The 20,418-nt window shown below is 41.2% G+C and overlaps 1 protein-coding gene across 1 annotated transcript; it reads right to left on the bottom strand.

Moving 5' to 3' along the window:
- Positions 1 to 18,516: 18,516 nt before the first annotated feature.
- LOC103001534 (S-phase kinase-associated protein 1-like) lies at positions 18,517 to 19,171 on the bottom strand. Its single transcript, XM_057555356.1, has one exon. The coding sequence runs from the start codon at positions 19,169 to 19,171 to the stop codon at positions 18,680 to 18,682; it is 492 nt and encodes a 163-aa protein (XP_057411339.1). The 3' UTR covers positions 18,517 to 18,679.
- Positions 19,172 to 20,418: the final 1,247 nt, after the last annotated feature.

Genomic DNA, 20,418 nt, shown 5'->3' with positions numbered 1-20,418 from the left:
AAAGTCTTAGCGGATTTAGCTTTTAATGGATTGTTGAATTTTAAGTAGGAAAAAGAAATGGGAATGTAAGTTAGAACAGATACGTTTAAATGGACATGTAAGTTGCTTTCCCCCCTTGGATTCTCCTCTTTCTTAAGCAAGCATGCCGTCCAAGCACCCACGAATCCCACATGATTGTACTTACATGTACCATCTGTAGTTTGTCATTGGGGGATGGGGGTGGAGGGAACATCCTGGCCAGGTAGTGAAATAATTAAATCTCATGATTTTCTAATCTTTGTGGCAGATGTTCTATTGGTGTTTTTATTCTACTAAATAGTGCCTCATTGCAGAAAGTTCTGGCAGTCTTAAGCTTCGGAACTTTAGGTGTTTCCATGATCACAGAAGGCACCTACTCTCAAGGAAACAAAAGTTCTGGGGAGGTTCCCAGAGGTGTCACATTCCCAAGAGGGGGCTGAGGTATTCACAGTTCTAATTCTGGGAGGACCCGTGGAAAGGCACGGTCATAGCAAAGAATCCGAGCGTTTACGTTCCTCAGTTATGTTCACGGACCGTGCTGGGCACCTTCGTCAAAGCAGGAGCCAATGTAATCTCTGGTTTAGGAAGAAAAATGCTTTGCTTTGCTTTCTCGGAAACCAGGTTGGCGGGCAGGCCCGTCTATCAAAGGGAAGGTGATTTGCATGGCTTTTTAATTCTATTAGGTTACTTGCTAATTGGAAAATTTAAAACCTGGGTCTACCTTGAAAATGAATAAATAAATCTCTCAGGTTAGGGTGGATAAATTGTTACACTGCGTGTTACATAACAGTCTTAAGCTGTTTGGGGTTAGTTTCTGTAGTTAAAACAGTGCTTGAAAAAAACTGAGAACTTTCAATGATACCAACATGCAAATATTTATAGGCAAACAGAAGCAGACCATATCTTCAAGGACTTGAAAGGATGCTTGGCTGGTGTTATCTTCCCAGAAGCTAGAGGCTTACAGCCAACCAGGGCAGAACCTCCCAGTCTGAGCCACCAACTCCTCTTGGAAAAGGTTCACAGCAGTATATTTGTCCAGATCCTTATTTTCCCTCTGATTTTTTCTTAACTTGCAGTTTTGATTAATTACAAACATATTAATGTTTGGCTATGAGGTGTGCATGCTTCTCTGCACTTTCTCAGTGAAGGTTAGACTAAGGTGGCACACAAAATCTAATTAGTCCTTTTGAAGTCCCCTCCAAACCCCATTTCTTTCTAAGCCTCTCCCTTGGATAGTCTCAGGTTAAGTGTGTGGTCTCTTCTGGTGTGTGAAAGGGTTTTCATTATGTGTTTAAAAGCAGTTAGCATGCTACACATATGGAAATATTTAGGGGGAAGTATACTTGTGTCTGCTACCTACTTTGAAGTATATGTATATTTCTTATATAAAAAATAAGATGGATGGGTGAAGGAATAGAGCAGTGGACAGATATGTGATAAAACAAGAATAGTAAAATGTGAATTGTAGAATTACATAGTGAGCATATAGAGAGTCACTGTAAAATTCAACTTCTACGTATGTATGAAAATTTTTGTAATAAAATATTGGGGGGGAAAAAGGGCAGGTTTCTATCACGTAGGATTATCACTCGGATAAAACCCAGGCTATGGAATGAATTAACTCTTAATGCTACAGGCAAACTCAAGGGGTGTTAATTACCTCTGGAGTTTGGAAAATTCTGTCAACATGAATTTGTTATTTTTTAATATATATATTTACAAAGTAACTATAAAACCTTGCTTTTTCTTAAAATATAAGAGTTACAGATGTGTATGACTTAAAAAAGTGAAACTTCTGCGAGTATTTCTTTTTTTTTCTTACCCCTTTTTCCCTCCTTGTTTCCACGATCTCTCCAGATTGGAAAAATCTGCATGAGCCTATATAGCACTTTGTTTTTCAATGGGACCATGATATACATGTATTGATAACTTGTATTTTATCACATAATAAAGGTGGAACATCTTTCCATGGCGTTACATGTGAATCAATCTGCATTTCTTCTGAAAGCCTCCATGGTACTCCAGTTGTATGAATATGCTGTAATTGATGTAACCAACTTTTGACTGATATTTTGCATTTGCCATAACAAACTACCACAGACTGGGTGGCTTAAACAACAGACGTTTATTTTTTCACAGTTCTGGAGGCTGGAATTCCAAGATCAAGGTGCTGGCAGATTCAGTTACTGGTGAGGACTCTCTTCCCGGCTTGTGAGCAGCTGCCTTCTTGCTGTGTCCTCAGATGGCCTTTCCTCTGGGCTTGTGAGGAGGAAGAGATCTCTGGTATCTCTTCCTCTTCTTATAAGGACACCAGCCCTGTAGGACTGAGGTCCTACCCTTATAACCTCATGTAACCTTCATTACTTCCTTATAGGACCTGTTGCCAAATACTTTAGTGACTTTAGGGTCAGGGCTTCGACATATGTATTTGTGGGGGGAGACCGTTCAGTCCACACAATAGACATTTAAGTTGTTTCAAATTTGTGGGCCACTATCAGCAAGTCTGCAATGAATTTACATGTGCAATGGATGTGGAATTGCTGGCTTATAGATTATACACTTTGAATGGACAATGCTAATTTATCTGTTGGAACTAACTTACGTGATAATTTGTGTTTTCTGCACATTGCCCACAATCACTTCTTACCAGATCAGTGTTTTTAATACGTGTCAGTGTGATAAGTGAAATATTTTGTGTTAATTTGTTTTTCTTTGATAACTAGTGATTACACATGATTGTATTTAATTGTCTTTTGTATTCCTCTGGATTTTCCTCTTCATATCTTTTAGTATGTTTCTACAGGGCCATCTGGATTTTTTTTAAAAATTGATTTAAAAGACTCTCTTCACATCAAAGAGTGAAGTCTTTGTTGGAAACAAAGCTTGCGAGCATTTCTCTTCAAGGTATTTTTTTGCCTTTTAATCTTAGTTCTGGTTTTTCTAGTTTCTTATCCTACTGAAGCCTTTTCATTTTCTACCGGCAGTTTTAGTATATATATCAGAGTACAACTTTGCTGCTTCGTAAATTGGCACTGTCCATTTGTCTAACTGCTTCTCCACCTTATCCTCTGTTAGGGGGTAAATTGTGGGCCCCTCAAATTCCTGTGTTGAAGGTTTAACCCTCAGGACCTCAAAATGTGACTGTTTTTGGAGATAGGGCTTTAGATAGGTAATTATGGTAAAATTAGGTCACTAGGGTGGGCCCTAATCCGCTGTGACTGGTATCCTTACAAGAAGAAGAGATTAGGGCACAGACAACATAGTCTGAGGGGTGATAGTATGAGGACGCAGTGAGAAGGCAAAGTTTACAAGCCAAGGAGAGAGGCCTCGGAAGAAATCAACCCTGCTGACACTTTGATCCTGGATTTCCAGCCTTCAGAACTGTGAGAAGTGGTATCGCATGTGGTTTTGATGTGCTCTTACTTTTTCCCTAATGACTAATGAGTTGAGCATCTTTTCATATGCTTATTGGCCATCTGTATATCTTCTTTGAAGAACTGTCTATTTAAGTGCTCTGCCTATTTTTTTTTTTTTTTTTTTTTTTAGAAATTCACGTTCTTTTATTTATTTATTTATGACTGTGTTGGGTCTTCGTTTCCGTGTGAGGGCTTTCTCTAGTTGTGGCAAGTGGGGACCACTCTTCATCGCGGTGCACGGGCCTCTCACCATCGCGGCCTCTCTTGTTGCGGAGCACAGGCTCCAGACGCGCAGGCTCAGTAACTGTGGCTCACGGGCCCAGTTGCTCCGTGGCATGTGGGATCTTCCCAGACCAGGGCTTGAACCCGTGTCCCCTGCATTGGCAGGCAGATTCTCAACCCCTGCGCCACCAGGGAAGCCCTCTGCCTATTTTTTAATTGAGTTGAGTTTTTTTGTTGTTAAGTTGGAGGAGTTCTCCTACATGGATTTTAAACTGTTTCCCAAAGTGTGTTCCTTGGAACACTAGTTCTGCAGAATCTTATTCATTTATTTATTTATTTACTTATTTTATTTATTTTTTGGCTGTGTTGGGTCTTTGTTGCTGCGTGCGGGCTTTCTCCAGTTGCGGCGAGCGGGGGCTACTCTCGGTTGCGGTGTGCGAGCGTCTCATTGCGGTGGCGTCTCTTGTGGAGCACAGGCTCTAGGCACGCAGGCTCAGTAGTTGTGGCACACAGACTTAGCTGCTCCGCGGCATGTGGGATCTTCCTGGACCAGGGCTTGAACCTGTGTCCCCTGCATCGGCAGGTGGATTCTTAACCACTGTGCCACCAGGGAAGTCCCCTGCAGAATCTTAATGGGTTTTTTGAGTAAAAAGGGTTCTGAGACCAAATACACAGAGTATGCTCTGGGTTAAAGTTTAAATTGGTTTCTTACTAATACATATAGTAAATCTCCATGTGAGGAGAGTATGCAATATTTCCCAAACTTAATTGACCACAGAATGCTTTTTATGTAGGACATTTTGCAGGACTAGAGTTTTGCAGAACAGGATCTCAAGACTGTTGGCCTGGCTGATTCACTATGTCAGTTGCTGTAAATTTCCTTCTTTAACCGTATGCCTACATTATGCTGTCTCTCATCATCTGTTTCCTTAATGTCTCCTCAGCCTCCTCTCTTCCCTTTTACTCACTCTTTCTAGTCAGTGGGCAACAAATCTTGTTGATCCTTCCTCCCTAAAGGTGTTTTGAATCCAACCAGTTCACTATGTTTCTTATTCCTCGGTATTGGTTGCTTGGACTTCTGCAAAAGTCCAAACCGCTCTTACTTTACATCAGGCTACCAGAATGATCTGTTAAAAATATAAGTTAGATAAAGTCATTCCCCAACTTAAATTCTGTAATAGCAGTTAGCAGTGGTGTGTCACAATCATTTTGGGCTGTGTTGGAAAATGTTATTCAAGCAGCAAACTTAGTGATGTGTATTTAAAAAAAAAAATTAGAGCAGATTCAGTTCTCTCCGATCCTTTACTCTCAATCACTTGTGTTCTTCTTGAAAACAGAGAAAACAATCCTTTCTTGAAGGGCAGAGTTAGAGGGGTATGATGTAAATTGCATATTATCTACTGCCTAATGTCTTTATACCATAATAACCAACTACTACTGTTCTACAGTTTATATTTTGTGGCAATTGTTTATAGCAATAACATGTTTCTTCTCGGCATTTCTTGAGTTTTGTCAAAATGTGGTTATACTTCCTGCATCTTAGAAGAAAATGTAAGTAAACCTCACTTACTAGTGGTTCTCAACAGGGGGTGGTATTCCTTCCAATCTGGTGTTGTTTGGAATGGGTATGGGAGTTGGGAATGTCATAATTATTGGGGGTGCTACAGGCATGGAGTGTCTGCTGCCCAGGATGTTAAATATCCTGCAATGGATCGAACAGTTCCAGACATAAAGAATTGCCCCACCCCCAAACGTCCTCATCATGAAATACTATAACAGGGCCACAAGTCTAAAACCGTGTGATGGATAATTTCTAAGCGAAACTGCTTTTCCCATCCTCTCTCTCCGTTGCTGGGAACTAAAACTTATGTCCTTTGTTACTGTGCGGTCTTTGTTACTGATTAACGTGGGTGGGCATTCTTGCTGTTTTTGCTTGTTCCTCTGATCTTAACCCCAGCCCCAAGACTTTCCTTTAAATACGCCTGCTTTCTCCCCACAAGGCAGGAAGGTAGTTTTCAAGACGCTAGTCTGCTACTCTCCTCATTTGCTGGCAGATCAATAAAGTTCTCTTTCCTTTATCCTCAAAACCTTGTCCTTGTTATTCTCATTTGGCATCGGGGACAAGGACCAAATTTTCGATAACGATAGTGTCGGTCATCACAGCATAAAGTTAACCCTACCTGCGGGCCCTCATCAGACCTAACCCCTGACTGTGTTTTCAGCCTAACACACATACCCTCTCCTTCTGCTCCCTATTATTCTCCAACACATGCAAATTTATTGGGCAAATGAACCATTTATGTGTTTTTGTACCTGGAATGCTGTTCTGTTCTCGACTAGTTAAAAAACTCTTCATACTTAGCATTTATTCCTCTGTAAAACCAGCTCTGACTCTTTCTACTCCAAGGGGAGGTTAGTTGCTCTTTTCTCTGTGTTCTCATAGGAGCCAGCATATGTCTGGTAGTCACCGGGGATGGTCTAAATATCTTATATCCCCTAGTCTGGGAACATGGTAGGATTATATTCCCCTGTCCCTCCTTAAACTTCAGCACAGTCAAATGACTGTGTAACTTCCCAATGGAAGCTTTAAGAGGCAGTCACAGTTGGCCATTTTCTCTTCCATTCTGCTCTGGTAACTCTAAGCCACATGGGGGCTGCTCTGACCCTTGGTCCTAGAGTTAAGATGGCAGGGAGCTCAAGCACAATTGACATGTAACATGTGAAGAATAAGAAATAAGCTATGGCAGCTCTACCCACCACCAGTCCCTCCCATCAGGAAACTTGCACAAGCCTCTTAGATAGCCTCATCCACCAGAGGGCAGACAGCAGAAGCAAGAAGAACTACAATCCTGCAGCCTGTGGAACAAAAACCACATTCACAGAAAGATAGACAAGATGAAAAGGCAGAGGGCTATGTACCAGATGAAGGAACAAGATAAAACCCCAGAAAAACAACTAAATGAAGTGGAGATAGGCAACCTTCCAGAAAAAGAATTCAGAATAATGATAGTGAAGATGATCCAGAACCTCAGAAAAAGAATGGAGGCAAAGATCGAGAAGATGCATGGAATGTATAACAAAGACCTAGAAGAATTAAAGAACAAGCAAACAGAGATACAATACAATAACTGAAATGAAAGAACAAGCAAACAGAGATACAATACAATAACTGAAATGAAAACTACACTAGAAGGAATCAATAGCAGAATAACTGAGGCAGAAGAACAGATAAGTGACCTGGAAGACAGAATGGAGGAATTCACTGCTGCATAACAGAATAAAGAAAAAAGAATGAAAAGAAATGAAGACTGCCTAAGAGACCTCTGGGACAATATTAAACACAACAATATTCGCATTATAGGGGTCCCAGAAGGAGAAGAGAGAGAGAAAGGACCCGAGAAAATATTTGAAGAGATTATAGTTCAAAACTTCCCTAACATGGGAAAGGAAATAGCCACCCAAGTCCAGGAAGTGCAGCGAGTCCCATACAGGATAAACGCAAGGAGAAACATGCTGAGACACATAGTAATCAAATTGGCAAAAATTAAAGACAAAGAAAAATTATTGAAAGCAACAAGGGAAAAACAACAAATCACATACAAGGGAGCTCCCATAAGGTTAACAGCTGATTTCTCAGCAGAAACTCTACAAGCCAGAAGGGAGTGGCATGATATACTTAAAGTGATGAAAGGGAAGAACCTACAACCAAGATTACTCTACCTGGCAAGGATCTCATTCAGATTTGATGGAGAAATCAAAAGCTTTACAGACAAGCAAAAGCTAAGAGAATTCAGCACCACCAAACCAGCTCTACAACAAATGCTAAAGGAACTTCTCTAAGTGGGAAACACAAGAGAAGAAAAGGACCTACAAAAACAAACCTAAAACAATTAAGAAAATGGTCATAGGAACATACATATCGATAATTACCTTAAACACGAATGGATTAAATGCTCCCACCAAAAGACACAGACTGGCTGAATGGATACAAAAACAAGACCCATCTATATGCTGTCTACAAGAGACCCACTTCAGACCTAGGGACACATACAGACTGAAAGTGAGGAGATGGAAAAAGATATTCCATGCAAATGGAAACCAAAAGAAAGCTGGAGTAGCAATACTCACATCAGATAAAATAGACTAAAAGAAAGACTGTTACAAGAGACAAGGAAGGACACTACATAATGATCAAGGGAGCAATCCAAGAAGAAGATATAACAATTATAAATATATATGCACCCAACATAGGAGCACCTCAATACATAAGGCAACTGCTAACAGCTATAAAAGAGGAAATTGACAGTAACACAATAATAGTGGGGGACTTTAACACCTTACTTACACCAATGGACAGATCATCCAGACAGAAAATTAATAAGGAAACACAAGCTTTAAAGGACACAATCGACCAGATAGATTTAATTGATATTTATAGGACATTCCATCCAAAAACAGCAGATTACATTTTCTTCTCAAGTGCGCACGGAACATTCTCCAGGATAGATCACATCTTGGGTCACAAATCAAGCCTCAGTAAATTTAAGAAAATTGAAATCATATCAAGCATCTTTTCTCACCACAACGCTATGAGATTAGAAATGAATTACAGGGAAAAAAACGTAAAAAACACAAACACATGGAAGCTAAACAATACGTTACTAAATAACCAAGAGATCACTGAAGAAATCAAACAGGAAATAAAAAAATACCTAGAGACAAATGACAATGAAAACACGATGATCCAAAACCTATGGGATGCAGCAAAAGCAGTTCTAAGAGGGAAGTTTATAGCTATACAAGCCTACCTCAAGAAACAAGAAAAATCTCAAATAAACAATTTAACCTTACACCTAAAGGAACTAGAGAAAGAAGAACAATCAAAACCCAAAGTTAGCAGAAGGAAAGAAATCATAAAGATCAGAGCAGAAATAAGTGAAATAGAAACAAAGAAAACAATAGCAAAGATCAATAAAACTAAAAACTGGTACTTTGAGAAGATAAACAAAATTGATAAATCGTTAGCCAGACTCATCAAGCAAAAGAGGGAGAGGACTCAAATCAATAAAATTAGAAATGAAAAAGGAGAAGTTACAACAGACACCCCAGAAATACAAAGCATCCTAAGAGACAACTACAAGGAACTCTATGCCAATAAAATGGACAACCTGGAAGAAATGGACAAATTCTTAGAAAGGTATAACCTTCCAAGATTGAACCAGAAAGAAATAGAAAATATGAACAGACCGATCACAAGTAATGAAATTGAAACTGTGATTAAAAATCTTCCAACAAACAAAAGTCCAGGACTTTTGCTTCACAAGTGAATTCTATCCAACATTTAGAGAAGAGCTAACACCCATCCTTCTCAAACTCTTCCAAAAAATTCCAGAGGACGGAACACTCCCATACTCATTCTACGAGGCCACCATCACCTTGATACCAAAACCAGACAATGATAGCACCAAAAAAGAAAATTACAGACCAATATTACTGATGAATATAGATGCAAAAATCCTCAACAAAATACTAGCAAACAGAATCCAACAACACATTAAAAGGATCATACACCATGATCAAGTTGGATTTATCCCAGGGATGCAAGGATTCTTCAATATATGCAAATCAATCAATGTGATACACCATATTAACAAATGGAAGAATAATAACCATATGATCATCTCAATAGATGCAGAAAAAGCTTTTGACAAAATTCAACACCCATTTATGATAAAAACTCTCCAGAAAGTGGGCATAGAGGGAACCTACCTCAACATAATAAAGGTCATTTACCACAAACCCACAGCAAACATCATTCTCAATGGAGAAAAACTGAAAGCATTTCCTCTAAGTTCAGGAACAGGACAAGGATGTCCACTCTCACCTCTATTATTCAACATAGTTCTGGAAGTCCTAGCCATGGCAATCAGAGAAGAAAAAGAAATAAAAGGAATACCAATTGGAAAAGAAGAAGTAAAACTGTCACTGTTTGCAGATGACATGATACTATACATAGAGAATCCTAAAGATGCCACCAGAAAACTACTAGAGCTAATCAATGAATTTGGTAAAGTTGCAGGATACAAAATTAATGCACAGAAATCTCTTGCATTCCTATACACTAATGTTGAAAAATCTGAAAGAGAAATTATGGAAACACTCCCATTTACCATTGCAACAAAAAGAATAAAATCCCTAGGAATAAACCTACCTAAGGAGACAAAAGACCTATATGCAGAAAACTATAAGACACTGATGAAAGAAATTAAAGATGATACCAACAGATGGAGAGATATACCATGTTCTTGGGTTGGAAGAATCAACATTGTGAAAATGAGTATACTACCCAAAGCAATCTACAGATTCAATGCAATCCCTATCAGAGCACCAATGTCATTTTTTACAGAACTAGCACAAAAAATCTTAAAATTTGTATGGAGACACAAAAGGCCCCAAATAGCCAAAGTAGTCTTGAGGGAAAAAAACGGAGCTGGAGTAATCAGATTCCCTGACTTCAGACTATACTACAAAGCTACAGTAATCAAGACAATATGGTACTGATGCAAAAACAGAAACAGATCAATGGAACAAGTTAGAAAGCCCAGAGATAAACCCACGCACCTATGGTCAACTAATCTATGACAAAGGAGGCAAGGATATACAATGGAGAAAAGACAGTCTGTTCAATAAGTGGTGCTGGGAAAACTGGACAGCTACATGTAAAAGAATGAAATTAGAACACTCCCTAACACCATACACAAAAATAAACTCAAAATGGATTAGAGACTGGACACTCTAAACTCTTAGAGGAAAACATAGGAAGAACACTCTTTGACATAAATCACAGCAAGATCTTTTTTGATCCACCTCCTAGAGTAATGGAAATAAAAACAAAAATTAACAAATGGGACCTAATGGAACTTCAAAGCTTTTGCACAGCAAAGGAAACCATAAACAAGATGAAAAGACAACCCTTGCAATGGGAGAAAATATTTGTAAACGAATCAATGGGCAAAGGATTAATCTCCAAAATATATAAACAGTTCATGAAGCTCAATATTAAAAAAACAGACAACCCAATCTAAAAATGGGCAGAAAACCTAATAAATAGACGTTTCTCCAAAGAAGACATACAGATGGCCAAGAAGCACATGAAAAGCTGCTCAACATCACTAATTATTAGAGAAATGCAAATCAAAACTACAGTGAGGTATCACCTCACACCAGTTAGAATGGGCATCATCAGAAAATCTACAAACAACAAATGCTGGAGAGGGTGTGGAGAAAAGGGAACCCTCTTGCACTGTTGGTGGGAATGTAAATTGATACAGCCACTATGGAGAATAGTATGGAGGTTCCTTAAAAGACTAAAAATAGAATTACCATATGATCCAGCAATCCCACTACTGGGCAGATACCGAGAGAAAACCATAATTCAAAGAGACACATGCACCCCAATGTTTATTGCAGCACTGTTTACAATAGCCAGGTCATGGAAGCAACCTAAATGCCCATCGACAGACAAATGGATAAAGAAGATGGGGTACATATATACAATGGAATATTACTCAGCCATAAAAAACGAAATTGGGTCATTTGTAGAGACGTGGATGGATCTAGAGACTGTCATACAGAGTGAAGTAAGTCAGAAAGAGAAAAACAAATATCGTATATTAATGCATGTATGTGGAACCTAGAAAAATGGTACAGATGAACCAGTTTACAGGGCAGAAGTTGAGACAGAGATGTAGAGAACAAACGTATGGACACCAAGGGGGGAAAGCCGCAGGATGGTGGTGGTGGTGGTGTGATGAATTGGGCGATTGGGATTGACATGTATACACTGATGTGTATAAAATTGATGACTAATAAGAACCTGCAGTATAAAAAAATAAATAAAATTTAAAAATTAAAAATAAAAAGAAATAAGCTATGCTGTGTTAAGCCACAGAAATGTTTAGGTTGCTTGTTACTACAGCATAACCATGCTCCTATTGATGGATACCCCTGTTACAGGTCTTATCACATGCTGGTGTTACTGTTGGTTTTCCATAGTTGAATCTTCACAGTGAACACTGGAGATTTGTTCTGGTAGAGACTGTGTTGTTTTCACTCCGATGCTGCCAGAATTTTGCAAAGTAACAAGCTGTATTAGTTATTTATTGCCACATAACAAATAACCCCAAAACTAGTCGTTTAGAGCAATCGTAAACATTATTCTCCTCATGGTTCCCGTGGGTGCTTCTGGCTCCGTGTCACTTGTGAGGTTGCAGTCAAGATGTCAGTTGGGGCGCCAGTCCTCCGAAAGCTGGGCAGGGCCTGAAGGATCCAAGTTCAAGTTTGTTCTCTCACGTGGCTGGCAAGTTGGTGCCTGTTGTTGAGAGGCCTCAGTTCTTGCCCACAGGGGTGTCTCCACAGGCCGTTTGAATGTCCTCACAACATGGCAGCTGGCTTCCCTCAGAGCAATACAGTAAGTCCCCTACGCACGAACGAGTTCCATTCCGAGAGAGTGTTCTTAAGTCCAATTTGTTCGGAAGTCCAACCAAGTTAGTTTAGGTACCCAACTAACAAAATCGGCTATATAGTACCGAAGTGTAATAGGTTTATAATACTTTTCACACAAATAATACATAAAAAACAAACACAAAAAATAAAGAAAATATTTTTAATCTTATAGTACAATACCTTGAAAAGTATAGTAGTACAGTACAACATCTGGCATACAGGGCTGGCATTGAGTGAACAGGCAAGAAGAGTTACTGACTGGAGGAGGGAGAGGAGGTGGGAAATGGTAGAGCTGAAGGATCGTCAGCAATAGGAGACGGAGGGTAAGCTGCAATTTCACTCACGCCTAACGTTGACAGAATGCAAGTTCGCATCTTTGCAAGTTCGCAAATTGAAGGTTCGTTTGTAGGGGACTTAGTGTCATCCAAGGGCGAGTGAGATGGGAGTGATAGTGTCTTTTATGACTTAGCCTCAGAAGTCACACACGGTCACATCTGCCACATTCTATTGGTTAGAAGTGATTCACTAAGTCGGGCCCACATTCAAAAGGAAGAGAATTAGGTTCTACCTTTTGGAGGGAGGGGTGTGACTGTGGTCTGAACATTTGTGCCTCCCCAAATTCATATGTGAAATTCTGACCCCTGAAGATTATGGGATTAGGGCATGGGGCATTTGGGAAGTGAGAAGGTCGTAAGAGAGGAGCCCTCAGGAATAGAATTAGTGCTCTTGTAAAAGAGACCCCCTCAGGGATCCCTTGACCCTTTCACCACGTAAGGAAAGAGTGAGAAGACTTCAGCTATGAACTGGGAAGAAGGTTCTCACCACAAGGTGGCCATGCTGGTGCTTTGATGTTGGACTTTCCAGCCAACAGAACAGTGAGAAATAAGTTTCAGCTGCTTATAAGCTACCCAGTCTGTGGTATTTTGTTATCACAGCCTGAATGGACTAAGATGAGTATCAAAAAAAAAAAAAAATTGTGACCACGCCTTAAAATGATCACACTAGCACATAATGGGTCCTCAGTAAATACTTCCTGAAGGAATGATCAGCTTTTTTATTCAATATGGTAGAAAGTGCCTCAGCCGGTTTTCTCTTTTACTTCAACATGTCCAAGTTGTTTTTTCTCTCTCTTCAATCAACCTTTATTTCAAACTTCATGTCTTCATTTCTTTAGGTTATTTATGCTCCAGAGAATGAATTATGTATAACCAGTACCAGACAAGTTTTTTGAGTGTGCCTGAGGAGCTTAAAACAGTAGGAGAGCTAAGTCTCATCTGCCCTGTAAATTAGACCCCCCCAAATCATCACAGGAAATAGAAAATTTTATCCTTTCCAAAGGGTGAGAAAATCATCTTTACCTTGTTATTAGAGGTTTTTCCAAATGGCCAGTGGGATGTGGGATTTCCTCATCACCATTTGTAACTACAAAGAGGATCATTTTCCTCACCCATGGTTTTCTAGACAAAACCCTGGTTGGTCTCATTAGTCAGGTCATTTTGTCGGCTTTAAGCTGATATAAGATTCTGGGTAGTGTTTCTGTCAACTGCATTGCCTCAGCATGGCCTACAGTGCTAAAAATATTCCTTTCCAAAATGCCTGAACTTCTAGCTTTGTTAAAGTGGATTGTGTTAAAATGTTCATGTCTTCAATTCAAGAAATATCATTTACCTCCAGTTTTCTTAGGGAGGAATGGAGCTTCTTGTTGACTAAAGCTCTTCCAGGCACTGTCTTCTCATGGGGAGACCCTTGCTGAGCCATGGCATAGATTCCTCTTGGTTAGTGGTGATTTCTCCCAGCTTCTCAGAGTGGGGATGGGACACCTGGGGGATCAGGGCTGGTGCACTAACCCAGGTGATGACTCCCATGTTGGTGAGGAAAGGCCATAGCTGGAGCCCATCCTTGGCCCTTCACTGTGTACACACTCTGTGGGAAGTATGGAGGGAGAGGCTCGCCAGCGTTCGTAAGCCACCCCTCCATCTGTGCTCCATCTGTGCTCCATCATCTGTGCTCCATCTGTGCTCCATCTGTGCTCCATCATCTGTGCTCCATCTGTGCTCCATCATCTGTGCTCCATCTGTGCTCCATCTGTGCTCCATCATCTGTGCTCCATCTGTGCTCCATCTGTGCTCCATCATCTGTGCTCCATCATCTGTGCTCCATCTGTGCTCCATCATCTGTGCTCCATCTGTGCTCCATCTGTGCTCCATCTGTGCTCCATCATCTGTGCTCCATCATCTGTGCTCCATCTGTGCTCCATCTGTGCTCCATCATCTGTGCTCCATCATCTGTGCTCCATCTGTGCTCCATCTGTGGCACCATGTAGAGCCCACGTCTCATCCTCTGCAGAGGAAGCCCCCCCAGAGCCCAGGCTGTTCAACCTCGTCTCTTTCTCTCCTTCACCGACGTCTCCACTTCTACCTATGCTAATCTTCTTTATTTGGGGAGGAAATTTCACTGTACCCTACTGTCTTCTTGTACATTTTGTAGCCAAGCTTTACCAGGATGGCTAACTGTTCTGCATTCATTTCTTCACAGTGAAGTCCCTTTTTATCCTCCTGCACTTGCAATATTGCCTGTCTTGTATTCCAGTGCATTGATGTCTCCAGGAAACATTTTGGGAATTGGTGGGGTGCCTCATAATGATCGGGGGCCTCTAAAGGAATGTAGCAGGTGGAAACCAGGGATGCGGGATACTCCACATGTATGGATTCATTCTACACAGTAATGAATTGCTTTAAACCTGTATAACTCTTAAATGCCCTGCTGGTTACTTACATGAGAGGAAACCTGTTTGATTGTACAGACACCAACTACTTTTTATATAATAAAACATTTTTTAAACAGTTTGAGTATATGCTGACTTTTCCAATAATGCTACTACAAAGAGTTTAGCATCTTAGAAAATTCCCTGACTCCTGGGAGGCACTTGTATTCAGATTGTCAATAGTATACACTCCCCCCATCTGTTCTTTTAATGGCAGTGTTTTTGTGATTCTACATGTAGGTGCCTTTGTCTTTCTTCTCTAAGACTCCTTTTTCTCCCTTTTCTGCAAATGTACCTACTTTTGGGGCTCTGTATCTTACATGTTTATGCCAAATTAACCTAAGCAGCAATGGATTTAGGTTACCTATTGCTTTTAGGTGGAGTGGCTGTACAGTGTAATGATTATGAGTACAGATTCTGCCCAGCTCTGCATGGGAGCAAGTCCTGGCTCTAACTTTTAGTAGACCTGGGGACACAGCATCCTCGTCTACAAAGAACGAGACCCTCTGAAGAACCTGGAGGGGGTGAGGGCTAGCTACTCTCCCATAAAATCAGGGTTTACTGTATAACAAAATGAACTCAGGCAAAATTTCGCCACATACACAGGCATTTGTTAGTCAAACAGTAACAAGTGAACAGAAAACATGCATATCCTCTTTTTTTGTGAGTGTGAGACGTGCTCTGTCATTTTTAGCTGTTCTGGCCGGCACCTTTCATGCAAGGTTGACTTGAGGTGCTCTGACAGGTAGCATCGGGCAAATCCCATAACAGTGGACAAATAGAGGACCATTTAGGGATTGAGATTTGGGTACCGTTCCCAAGGATGCAGGTCACAGATCTTGGTAGATTCTTATACCTTGTTGAAGGGGGGAGATATCCTAAAAATATGTTAGCCAGAGTACCTTAATGTTGCCTGTCAAGAGTCTTCCTTGAATATTTATTATGCTGTTTAGCAAGCCATTAATTTCACCAGTAAGAGTCTGTTTCTGACATTCATCACGCTAATTAACCCAACCTTGAATGCTGATGGAAATACAGATAACAGAAACTTTGTAGTAGCTGCCTCTGGAGTGCGGTCCTTCTGGTATGACATCAGTTAATCATTCTGAAGTACAGATTTTTTTTATTAGAGCAATGCATTGGCCTTTTGTGTTAGAGCTTCGACTAGCTAGAACATACTTATGTGGGAGCATTTTAGAGTAAATTACAGACCTTGTACCACCTCTTCAGGCTGTTGTGCTGCTTAAATGAGTTACTATATGTGAAGTGCTTAGAGCAGTTCAAGTGACATTGTATGTGTTGTATAAGTACAGTTGACTGTTGAACGACATGGGTTTGAAATCTGTGGGTCCACTGACATGTGGATTTTTTTCAATGGTAAATATACTACAGTACTATATGATCTGTGGTTGGTTGCATTCACAGACATGGAGGACCCACCCTAAATTATATGTGGATTTTCAACTGGTGGAGGGTTTGAGCCCCTAACCCTCACGTTGTTCAAGGGTCAACTGTATATGCAGTATTGTTATAATTGTTACTAGTAGTCTGAGTGCTTTGACATATGTTGTCAGTTTGGTATACTAACATGGTCTTATTTTCCCACGGATTGGCTGGGTTCTCATACAGCAAACTGAAAAAAAAAGCATAGTGCAGTCCCTCCACATTATTCATGGATTGTGTGCTTGCAAATTTACCTACGTGCTAAAATTTACTGGTAACCCCCAAATGAATACAGCACTTTCGGTCATTTGTGAGTATGCACAGAGTGGTGAAAAATGAGGGTCTGGGGTCCACCAAAATGAGGCGGAACAAGGTGATGTTGTGTCTCCTCGTTGCAGCTCTCACACTGTAAACAAGTGTCCTTCTCGTGGGTCATTCAGAGACAAGTTTTTGCATTTGTTGTTGTTGGTGGTGGGTGATTTCACTGTTTAAACAACACCCTTGCTTAGTGCTAAAGTGTTGTCTAGTCTTCCTAAGTGCAAGAAGGCTGTGAGGTGCCTTATGAGGAAACATGTGTTAGATAAGCTTCATTCAGGCATGAGTTATAGTGCTTTTGGCAGAAGTTCAACGCTAATGAATCAACGGCATATTCTAACTAACGTGTCCTTAAGCAGAAACTCACGTAACACATTGATCGGTTGATGAAAATGTTGTGATCAGAAGCTCACAGGAACCTAACCCTGTATTTCTCCTAGGAGCATCGTTCAATACTCATTAAGTCAGTGTTCGTGGCAACTTTATAGAACATAGCTACCATGAGTAATGTGACTGTATCATTTTCTTGAGGCCGCCTTTTCAAAAGCATTCCTCTGAAATTATTCAAGAATCTCAGGGGCAGGACCAGTTACAAAATTTGTAGGCTCACGCAGAATAAAAATGCAAGACCTCTTGTTCAAAAGTTAAGCAGTTCAAGATGAGCATTGAACCAGGTAAGCTGAGCATATGGGGTCCTCCGTGAGTGCAAGTGTCACAGGCCCACAGAGATGGTCCAGCTCATGGGTTTACTCGATCTGAAAGACTGTACCTCTAAACAGCAGGCTGGGAGAGAAGGGGGAGAATGTGATGAGCCCACAATGGCTATTGCTTTTGGTGGCCAGTGTGGAAGGTGTCACAGTTGAAAGTGAAGGCTCACAGTTCAATGGACATAGCTTGTCCACTAGTGTATATTGTCCTTGCTGGTCCAGGCCCTGCCCAGGCTGTCATGTTCCTATTTCTAGAGTTCCCATCACATGATCAGTTACCCATCCGAAAGCACAAACACCATGGGAGGGTAGCCAGCTCTTGGTAGAGTGTGGAGTGCAGCCCAGACTTCTCCCACCTTTTTTTTTTTAAAGTATTTGTTTTTTTATTTATTTATGGCTGTGTTGGGTCTTCGTTTCTGTGCGAGGGCTCTCTCCAGCTGTGGCAAGCGGGGGCCACTCTTCATCGCGGTGCGTGGGCCTCTCACTATCGCGGCCTCTCTCGTTGCGGAGCATAGGCTCCAGACGCGCAGGCTCAGTAATTGTGGCTCATGGGCCTAGTTGCTCCATGGCATGTGGGATCCTCCCAGACCAGGGCTCGAACCCGTGTCCCCTGCATTGGCAGGCCGACTCTCAACCACTGCGCCACCAGGGAAGCCCTCTCCCACCTTTTTGAAGCTCTCTTTGGAGGACTTATTTGGCATCTCATCTGAGTTCCCCCCAATGGTTTTCTAAAACGTTTGATTTGGGGGAAGCAAATGTCCTAAATATTTTTACCCAGGAAGGTCCTGGAACTTGATGCTAATTTGACTTTTCTTATTCTAGAGGTCTTCACAGCAATGGGGAGGGAACAGCTTTGCTAACTTAAAGGACCAATTAAAAAAAAAAAGAGAGAGAAGATGAGGATTTAACTTTTTTTTTTTTGCAAGTTGTTTTATTTACAATGCCAACTTTTAAAAGTCACTAAAGTAAAGTTAACTGGACAACAAACTAGGCAGAAATTGCTTTACAAAGAGAGGGAAAGCCCCAAATGCCACTTTCTATAGAGAACCCACAGTTCAATTTTATTCGGAGCAAAGAAGAAAGAACTTTTGATCATACAAGAAGAAACTGAGGCATAAGTTTGGAATCTGTACTGAAACTACACATGCAATGAGGACAACATTCTGCTAATACAACTGATTTGCTGCTGCATTTGTGGACCGTTTTTCTAATATTAACAATTATAAACAAAGCAGTGCGACTAGTATTTGAAACAGTCCTTACAGTGTTACAGCATCAGACACAAAATTTCACTTCTCCTCACACCACTGGTTCTCTTTGCGTACCTGGGCTTCCTCTTCTTCAGTAAAATCATTTTTGATAGTGAATGTCTTTCTAATCTCCTCAGGAGTTTTCCCCTTGATCATATTGGCAACAGTCTTGCAGGTCACATCAAGCAAACCTTTGATGTCTAAGTAGTTTGCTGCCAGTATAAGCTCAAAAAGTGCTCCTTGGTCAACTTTCAGGGATTCTTGATCCCAAACAGGGATGTCATCTGTCCGCTTTCCTTTGTTCTCATCATCCTCTGGAGGACGAGGATCATCCTTGGGGTGGGTGCACCCCTGAACGACCTCTTTTAATATTGCTGCGTTAACGTTTGGCAAGGGGACTGGATCAACATCTCCTTCATCACCCACTCCCAGATATTCCAACATGGTCTTAATAGTCACAGATTGTTTTGCAGTTTCAACATCAACTTCAAATATCTCTCCATCAGAACTCTGCAACTCAATTGAAGGCATGGTGTTAGGACTCAAGGAGATGGCGGGCCAGGGGCTGATGAGAGCAGGGCGGCGTCTGCAAAAAGAAAAACAGAAAAGCGAAGAACAAGGCCAACGCTGCAGAGAGGCACGACGTCTGCCTCGGATTTAACTTTTTAACTCTCTCCTTCCTCTCTCCTTCTACATACATACACACGCTCATGTACACACTTCCAGTCTCCCTAGCCTGGCAATTCAGTTAAATTATACCTTTTGGTTATATCAATATCTTTGTTTTATTACTGTGAAATTTAAAGGTGATTCACAATTTTTCTATTTATTATGTCGTGCATCTTATCACGTATTACTTCCTTTGTTGTACAACTCTGCTTGGAATAAAATTTATTTTTTAAGTGCTTAAAAAAAAAGGGACCGGGGGCTTCCCTGGTGGCGCAGTGGTTAACAATCCGCCTGCCAATGCAGGGGACACGGGTTCAAGCCCTGGTCCGGGAAGAAACCACATGCCGCGGAACAGCTGGGCCCATGCGCCACAACTACTGAGCCTGCGCTCTAGAGCCCGGGAGCCACAACTACTGAGCCCGCGTGCCACCACTACTGAAGCCCGTGTGCCTGGAGCCTGTGCTCAGCAATAGGAGAGGCCACCGCAAGGAGAAGCCCCCACACCGCAGGGAGGAGTAGCCCCCGCTCTCCGCAACTGGAGAAAGCCCGCACACAACAATGAAGACCCAACGCAGCCAAAAAAATAAATAAATAAAAATTAAAAAAAAAAAAAAGGGACCAATAGTTTCATCCCCTCAAAGTGTGAAAGCCTAGGAGTTTGGCCGCATATGAAGAGGCTCCTTACGTTACCCTACATAGAAAATAATGACAGTGTGCTTCAAGGTGCTGTCTGGCTCTGCCTTTGGAGCAGCGAAGAACTGACACACAGAGCTCATACACATTCATTTCTTTATTTGGTTTCGCCTGTAAAGAGGTTTTTTTTTTTTGTAAAATTTCAAACAAGTTGTCAATATTTAAATTTCATAAAGAAATCGATTGTAGCCTCTCTGGGAAAAATCTGTGTATGTGAAAACAGATGGCTTATATTCCCACATCTGCCGTTATGTGGAGCTGATAGCAGCTTCCCCTACACGGCGAGCACGAAATTTCCTCTTCCACAGCCCCCTGTGGGGGGCTCCTTCCTTTCACCTGCTGGGCCATGCGGGCAGGGCTGATAGATGCTGACGGGGACTGTTCTGAACCCATGGGTGCCCAGGTAGTGCCAGTTG

Source organism: Balaenoptera acutorostrata, chromosome 10, assembly GCF_949987535.1.
Source record: "Balaenoptera acutorostrata chromosome 10, mBalAcu1.1, whole genome shotgun sequence".
Classification (NCBI taxonomy): domain Eukaryota; kingdom Metazoa; phylum Chordata; class Mammalia; order Artiodactyla; family Balaenopteridae; genus Balaenoptera; species Balaenoptera acutorostrata.
Note: the sequence above shows the minus strand (reverse complement) of the source record. Positions and strands in the feature narration are given on the sequence as shown.

Coding starts and splice junctions, on each gene's coding strand:
- LOC103001534 (XM_057555356.1), bottom strand. CDS start 19,171: ATGCCTTCAATTGAGTTGCAGAGTTCTGATGGAGAGATATTTGAAGTT.